General features: G+C 41.3%; 1 protein-coding gene across 3 annotated transcripts in view; it reads left to right on the forward strand.

The window, feature by feature from the left end:
* trak1a (trafficking protein, kinesin binding 1a) overlaps positions 1–8700 on the forward strand; it is a 33191-nt gene extending 24491 nt beyond the window's left edge. For 2 of the 3 annotated variants that reach the window (XM_080501620.1, XM_080501619.1), the window contains exons 14-16: positions 1493–1969; positions 3208–3310; positions 4821–8700. In XM_080501620.1, the coding sequence (XP_080357746.1) occupies positions 1493–1969; positions 3208–3310; positions 4821–5883 (1643 nt within the window). In that variant the 3' untranslated portion in view covers positions 5884–8700. Of the gene's footprint in view, positions 1–1492; positions 1970–3207; positions 3311–3664; positions 3762–4820 lie in introns of all 3 variants that reach the window. The other variant, XM_080501621.1, reaches the window with a different exon arrangement.
* Positions 8701–8903: the final 203 nt, after the last annotated feature.

Raw genomic sequence — 8903 nt, forward strand, 5'->3', positions numbered from 1 at the left:
CACGCCTAAAGGTCAGAAAATGAAGGCGATAAAACCAAGACCTGATGAAATGCAGATATATATCCCTTTGCTTTGTTTATTTAAAAAAAAAAAAAACATATGGAGATGTTTATGTTCAAGTCTAATGATGGTTGGTCATGGTATAAATATCTGAAAATCATTTTCAGCCCCCCATCTCCTATATTCTATTTTGTTTCCCATCTTTGATCATTGTTAAGTTATTCATGTTTCTGTACTGTGCTGTTCTCCTTAAATCTCAGCAGACATTCATATTGATGGTTTCTCCATAAACCTGCACTGCTCTGTCTCTTTCTTCCCTTTCACTTCTCTTTTGTTGTCCTTCCCTCTGTTTGGTTCCTTTCTGTCTTTGCACTTTACTTCTTTTTCTTTTCAACTTGTCAGTTTTTCTCTGTCTGATTTTTTGAATAAAATCACACTAATTTCCTCACCCTTTTCCCTCTTTTGTTCCTTCTGTGTTAGTTTTGTGGGTTTTGTGACTGACATCTTTCAGTGTGTGTCAGGAAAACAACCAATCATTAGACTTGAAAGAGAGCGTTGCATGAAGGAATACTGTGACTCGTAGTGCGAGAATGTGCTTTACCTGCCTGTCCTGTCATTGTGAGTTTGTGGTCAAGTGACATGGATTGTGCACGTCTCTATCAAGTTGCCTGTGTGGTTGCGTGCGTGCACGCATGCGTGCGTGCGTGTGTGTGTGTAATAAAGCATAAATTCATCTTTTAATATAACACACATAGTGTAGTATTTCTTGAGTGCACTAGATTCTGCAGACAATCCTACAGAGTCTACTCATTTTAGTGCAATGGTTCTGTACAGCTGAATTTGATCTCAGTTGGGCCAGAGAGCAGGCCAGTGAAATAATAGCATGACAATCTATAAATAATGTCAACTTCAAATGATTTTTCACTTGAGACCTCAAAAATACAGGTGCATTAATGCACTTTTACCAGCTATGATTAATTTTCCTTAAATCAACGAACAGTGATTCTTGTTTGACTGACTTTGACAGTCTTTGGGTCTACTTTGTAATTTTCACACTTGGCAAGGTCATGCGGTGGGACAATTGCAGCTCAGTCCTGTCTCCCAGGCAGTTTGCTTGCCACCTCTGTTATAAAGACACAAAGTTAAAGAATAGACTTTCTGTACGCGCTTTTGAACTTACCGGTACATATTTATAGAACTTAACTTTGATTAGAGAAATGCTTAATTTAATAATACATTTGCTACAAATCTATTATGATATATTTAATGTCATAATATATTTGATAGCAAAAGTGCTACCCTCATGTTTCTACTCCTTTTCAAGCATGAGTATTACGTGGTGTGGTTTTTATTATGTGTAGCAAAATGAGAAAATTAGAAAGACTATTAATCTTCACAGCTTTGTGAATACATTGAGTGAAAAAAAAGGAGACATTGCAGTAGTAAACCAAATATAATATGCATTTTTTTTTTTTTTTCCTTTTCTAACTAGGCTCTGCAACCCTCCATGCCTGGCAGCAGTTGGCTCAGCCCCACATGGGTGCTCTGCTGGATCATCGGCCCGGTGTGGTCACAAAGGGCTTCCGTACTTTAGAGCATGATCAGGAGCAGGATGACAGCTGGCAACTGGACCAACCAGAGGAAGATGAAGTGTCGTGTGACTCATTCACCGGACTGTCCGAAGAGAGCTCTGCTACCACGGATCTGCCTGCCGCTACCTCTACTCCCTCCGTCCGCTGCCTCAAAACTGACAGCACTGATGACAATGGCCAGTTGGAAGCACTGAATGGAGCTTTGTGCAAGGCAAAAGGGGTGACTCGAGGACAAGATGGACGCATTGCAACCACACCCGTTCCGCTTTTTTGCTCTTCCCCTTCCTCTTCTCTAACCCCGTCTTCTGAGATGAACGGCCATGTGGACCTCAAGGAGCTAGATGCCTTACAGGCTGGCACTGTGGACCGCATGCCTGGTGAGGGAGCCTCTTAGCCGGGGTCTCAACAATCCTGCATCCAACCCCAAAACCTGCATTTATTTAGCCCCGGAGCATGGGGGCACTTGGGAGGAGAGTGAAGAAACATGGGTGGGGTGGGGTGGGGGGGGGGGATTACTGTGGGAGGCATTCACTGGACACTGCAGACACCGAATGTGACATCCCATCCTGCATGATCATGTGTACAAACCTGCACACCCACCCATCCATCCCAGGAGCAGTCCATGTGTATGCAGCCATCGAAGTCCATGGAGACAGAGTACTATTTAATTTCATTTTAGCTTTCTTAATCTTTAATCCATTTTATTTTGCATCTTCATAGTCTTGCTTCCAAATTTGAACCTCCTTCCACTGCCTGCTGCCACACTTTGGTCTACATGAGGCAATCATATTTGTCTCTCTTTTTTTCCCCCTAAACTTCTGCAAAGCTTCTGCTCTTTAACGGTTCATCAATAATGGTTAGAAAAAAAAAAAAAAAAAGGCAAAATACTTCTGAAAGCTTTTTGCCACATTTTGCACAGTGTAGCACAGAAACATGCGTACACATCCACCGGCTGAGTCCAGTTGATGTTCATGTTTATATTAGGTGTTCTTAGTGCAGCTGCTCGAGTCATATGAACACCTGACATCAGCAGCACGGTCATATTGGGATTGACTGTGTTGCTTCCGGCTAAGGTCACCTTTGTGCAGACACTTTATTGGTGCAAATATTATTGGACTTTGTTGTACCCTACAAGTTTGCTTCTACAGAAACAACCAGAGCTGTGCTACACACTGTTTATAATGACATTTCCATACATATTCTTACTACTCCCTTATTTAGTGCTTAACAGTTAGCTTAAGATTATGACTCAGATGCAAGTGCCAAATTAATATGAATAACATCTCATTCTTTCCCTCTGGGAAATTACTAACCAAATATTTTTGTAAAACAACGTGATTACATAATTAGTCATAGTGACAGTTTTCAGCTTTAACTTCAGCTGAATCTTTCAAAGTTATTTGAATGTTTCTGAATATTTTTTTTAAAGCTTAAATCAACATTTAAATAAGAGACATTTGGGGTTTAATTCAAGTTGGTGCTTTTGCTTGGGGCTTTTACACTGATTATGGCTTTTTACCCCTTTACTTCATGTTCAAATATTTTGCAATGGGATGTTTTGAACACATCGTGTCCGCCTTAACACCTCTTTGTGTTCTGTCTTCCTCTCCTATAGTTTATTTCCCAGGGAAGTGTATGTCACAGACCAGCTCCACATACACCTTCACCACCTGCAGGATCCTCCACCCTTCAGATCAGCTGGTCTCCGTGTCCCCGAGGTAAAATAAAAACCCAAAACAAAAACATCACACGTGCCCTCAAACTAGCGATGCATAGATCACTTTTTTTCCCATCATTTGTAGTCAATATTTTTCTTCTTGGTGTACAGAGTGAGTATTTGACAATGTAGAAAAGTGATGAACATATTTTGGTAGCCTGTCATGCTGCACATCGTCAAGAGATCACCATTGAGGGGATACTATGACCAAAACAAATACATTAAGTAGCAGGTTACTGTCAGACTTACTTGGGAGCTTGTATGAAAATCCTAAACGAGTGTGTTCAGTAAAAGACTTAAAAGTGACAGGACATGGCTCAAGCTCCATGTCCCTGCTGTGTGATTGGCTCGACAGGTCATGTGATGAGGAAGAAGAACTGGAGTTGTATCATATGGTTGTCATGGCTGAAGTAAAGCAGACCCATTGAGTGCACCTGCTGGTGTGCACATGGGTGAGGAAATGCATGGCGGTGCATTCCTAAAGACTGTGGGTGTGTGTCAACCAGAATAACATAAGAGCAAAGCTCTAACTCTCCTGTCTGGAAACACTTGAGCAATGACATGCAGGCAGCTATTTGAGGCAACTGTTGCCAATGCCAAACCACTTAAACTCCAGATTGTTTCCCATGATACCAAATGGTTGGCTCCAGTTAGACACGGAGTTGCCTCAAATGTTTCCTTGGTGTGTGTCTCTAACAATTGAATGTCTGTCCACTGCAATTCCTATCGCCGATTTAAACTAACTATCCTATACCTCTTGGAAATACAACGTAAGCAGAAAGGTTCACGTACTCACTGAATGTTTATCTACAACCCATAATAGCAGCTTATACATTTATCACATTAACCCTGAAGACCAGATTTGACTCAAAGAGGACCTTAATATACTCTGTATATTTCAATTCAATTTTATTTATAGTGTGCCATTACCAACTTAGTCATCTCATGACCAAAAAGCCTATCTGTTTCCTAGATCTAGATACTGAAATTGTGTGCATAATGTGTCTATGGTACATCAGTCAATTAAACACTTTGATGCAGCACTACTCTGAGAAAATTGTATTTAATGTTGTATACAATATGGCAGCAGCGTACCAAGAGTTTTCTCTATGGATGCACCGGGCTTATGCAGCTGCTGCTCAGCTGAACATACTGCTCTTGCAATACTTCGCTCATTAGACTCCAGATATTCAAATTGACTCTTCCTGGCCAAGATGATCCTCAGGCTCCCAGTGAAAGTGACTGTGCTTCTAACAAGCTGCCTGCTTTGTTCTTCAGTCTGTCACATCTGTGCACCGTTTGGGTTGAAAATGTGATTGTGGACTTCTTTGTAATTAATTTTGATTGCATGGATTTAAACATGGAATATTGGTCTTAAACATGGAACATTGTTTTGCGACAGTCCTGGTATTGATTGACTGATGTTCTTCTTGTCTCTGCACCCATTTTGTTTCCATTTTCCCCTGCATCTCCCTTCTTCTCTTATTATTTTCTTATTCTTACATCTCCAGCCCAGCTCTCGCTTCTGGTCTGAGCACTTCTTGCATAGGCACACCTACACTTGCAGCCTCTCCTATACCCTTCTCAGCCCCGCCTACTCCTTCCTACACCCCCTGCTGCACTCCACGCCGCCTCTCTCTGTCACACTCCCTCGCCGAGTCCTCCACCAACCTTCGGGACTCCACCAAGACCACCAGCACTTCTCTAGGCCTGGTGCGCCTCCTGCAGGAGTGCGGGATTTCTGCCTCGGTGTACGACCCCTGCAGCTGGGACCGAGGGTTGGATGCTAGTGGAGCTTCAGCAGTCACAGGAGGAGTTCAAACATGCACCAACCGACCAGAGGAGAACCAACTCGGACGGCCCGGCAAACGGCCAGACAGCCTCCTTCTCCTCCAGCCTTCGACTCCACCCAGCTCACCTCGGTCCAAATCTGCCTCTTTAATCACTACACGCCCTGTGTTTCAGTTCAGCCCCACCAGTGATGACCCTCCGTATTACGATGCCTTCCTTGCCTCTAAACCAGCCCGTACTATCCTGAGGGAAGTGCTGAGCGAGGCGGAGCGAGAGCAAGGCGAGCAGTCGGATGACGACGGCCAAACTGAGATGACAAACCTGCGACTCGTTGACAAGCTAAAACGCTTCCGCACCCTTTCCCCTTTTACTGCATCAGTTTCCACTGGGAATACCCTCTTAGCCCCATTTGGCTCCTCTGGACGAGGAAGCGCCGCTCTCGGTGGGGGGCTTCCAGGTCTCAATGCAGGACTGAGAAGGAATCGAAGTTATCCCGCCATGGTGGGAGCCAGTATGGCTATGAAAGACCCCGGAGGCCCACCCAGCACAGAAATACTCATACCACACACAATGCAAACCTCACACACACAACAGGCCGTGCACACACAGGAAACGAGCAAATCGCAGACCGATAACCCGCTGGTTGCAAAGACCATCCACATACCACAGACTCTACATGCATTGGAAACGATTACACCACACACGATCATACAGAGACATACCCGGCCAAAAGATGAATGGCAGGACTCAGCAAGACACAACGATGAGGAGAATGGGACATAGTAGTATATATTCAGCATTACAACTCATAGGAAAACACAAAATCTGACTCGTTTTACAGAAAAATCCTCAAAACATGACTATACACACAATATATTTATGAAACCAAATGAAGTGTATCCAAGCCCACCCAGATGAAATGAGACAAAGGGACTACGGCTTGTCCCTCAGCCTTCTCAAGTGTTTTCAGTCTGTTCAATGAGGCCAACTCAAAAGTTCAAGAATAAACCAAGAGAGGCTGAAACTGTTACACTGTGTTATGTACTGTCGGGCCAGACTAATGATGGTGGAGTATGTTGCCTTCCTTTGTGTCTGATGTAAATTCATAATGTATATGCAATATACTGTGTCATGTAGTAAAACATTAAAGACCCGATCTGGTGTACACACTGCAGCCCCCCCCCCCCCATCAAATATGGTAGTAATGGCCCAGATAGCAGATTTGATTTCTTTGCATTATTTAAAAACTACACTCTATCGCTAAACAATTACACATTCACTACAAAAAATGTCACACTGTTGGATGTGCAAACAAGACATTTTAGTTTTGAGCATTGCTGAAAAATCTTCACCATTTCCTTTGTCTTTTAATATTTTGTGAACACACAAACATCTGCTTGTGTCCATTCTCAGTCCATAAAATGGAATTGCTTTGCCAAAGAAAGAGACGAATGCCAATGTCAACTAAAGCGAGGTCAAAAAGTCTTCACTGAGAAACACTGCTGTCTTAGATCCGGGCCATTAAAGCATTTAAATCACCTTGATTATGAATGAGTCCATTGCATTGCTCTGGAGTAAATGAAATGTCACAAAGGGTAATAACTTCTTGTGAGATTTATTTCATAGTAGCAGCCATTATTCCCACCTCTCCTTCTGTAATTTGTTCTCTTCAACATAATCCAGATTGGGGCTTTAATGTTTCCTCTTGCTGTGACTGAATGTTCTTATGTGCCTAAAACATACACAATGGAACTCATTGGAATAGGGGTTTGCCTTTATTTTACTAGATTATTACTTTATTTTGTTTGCCTTCTGTTGAATGTGTGTGCAGTAGACAGAGTAAATGAGAATTATCATGCGAATGACCTTGTGCATCAGAATCTGCTTATACATGCTTATGATAGACGACTGTTTGTCGTCCTTGTCGTCATCTCCTGATCAGTCTTAGACTCTTCGGGAAAAGTGTTGTTCATAAATGATGATACGGAGAAGGTCCAGGTAGACAAAACCTTTTAAACAGTGTTACTGCAAACTTCAATTGTGTTCCCCTATATTTTTCTTTGACATTCATCCCGTCTCTGCCATCGGGAGTGCTGTCCGAAATTAGATTGGGACATATGAAAGAAAACCACAAGACGTTTAAAAAAAAAAAAAAACTATTTCAAACTAGAGCTTATCTGGTAAAATGTCCGTGACTTTTATTTTTAATGCCAGTGCTTTTGTAGGTTCCCAAGAATGTTTGTCCATCAACATTTGATGTTCCTGTAATGTTTTCAGAGTTCAAAGATCAGAGAGGGGATCCACAGCCCTTCTTAAAATCCTCGTTTTAGAGCTCCAAGGAACTGCTGATTTCGTCATCATAGGAGGAGTTTGAGCACAGTGATGAATGTAGGGTGATTTGATCTGCGACTGAGGCAAGATATGGACTTGTGATAGACGGTCTGCCATGAGCACTGAGCTTTCACTTAAAAAAACCAAAGTTACACAGATGAAGACTGGGAGGACCATTCGCACCGCAATCCGTACAATACAGCTCCATAGCAGAGTCGGTGCATGCACTGTATAATTTATTGTGACAGCCAGAAAGCAGCAATATAAACACATAAAACAATGAGACTTTTGTGAGTGTAACTGACTTGAAATGTTCAAACGTTTGTTTTAAAAAGCTGAGCTATAATCTGTAACGGTTTGGTGCTGAAGGGAGGTTTTGGTGTCACTGGTTGGCTTTCAGCCAGACTGATGAATGTTGACAGTCCCACTATGAAGACTGATATGATGGGTTTGTTGTTTTTAAAGCATTCTTGCACAATGTCTGTACATTTAGTTTGTGTTCATTTAAAATATAAATAACTAACGATGGCTATAATTAACCTACTGATAAGTTCGGAGATGTTCAGTGTTGACTTTGAGTTTGGGCATTGGAAATGAACTGAAGTGAACAGAAGACAATGACGTTAATCTGACTAATATAAAGAAGATAGATGAATCATCATGAAATATATGTATTAGACATTTGTCTAATTTGGAGCAAGATCGTAACTGAATGATATTTATTCATGTTTAAGTGGAGGATTTTGAGTTAATTGTCAAACTGCACATGTTGATGTTTAATGCACTAGAGCTTCTTAGAAATATTCACATTGGATTCATTTTGGACAATTGATTGATGCAGGCCATTACTTGATTGCACTGGCACATTTTGCCGCAAAATAGCAGAAGATACAGTATTTACAAACCATGCCAAGTGAAAGGGCCGAAGAAACAAAAAGACAGTTGTTTGTGTGCGCTTGTTTTTTTTCTTTTTTCTGTGTGTTATTTCATCTGAATGTAAGTTATTTGAGACAGTGGTCCTGCTGTAAGGCCATTTATCTGTATACACTTAGTTTGTGTTGATGTCTGAGAGATATATATTATTACATTGTATATGTATGAAACACAGATAGTCGTGCTAACTGTTTTTCTTTTTCTTTTTTTTCTTTCTTCTTGTTCTTTCTTTTTTTAAATAATACTGTAGAGATATAAAGCAGCAATTAAGTTCTGTGGGATAAGGAGGGCAAGAGGTGACTCTACAAGTTCTATTTTACAGAACATGCGGTACTGTCAATAAAACAATGAATAAAAACAGACTTGAGTTTAATGCTTTTATTTATTTTTCAAAAAACTGTATTGACAGGCACTTCATTGATCCTGAAGAAAATTCACCCAAAAATGTAACATCCCTCAACTTTTAACAACGTGTTACTGTAAACATGTGATTGTATTGTTATATCAGATTCAAGTATGTTGGTCATGATTACAACCAG

This window comes from Blennius ocellaris (genome assembly GCF_963422515.1).
Source record: "Blennius ocellaris genome assembly, chromosome: 8".
NCBI classification, from domain to species: Eukaryota; Metazoa; Chordata; class Actinopteri; order Blenniiformes; family Blenniidae; genus Blennius; species Blennius ocellaris.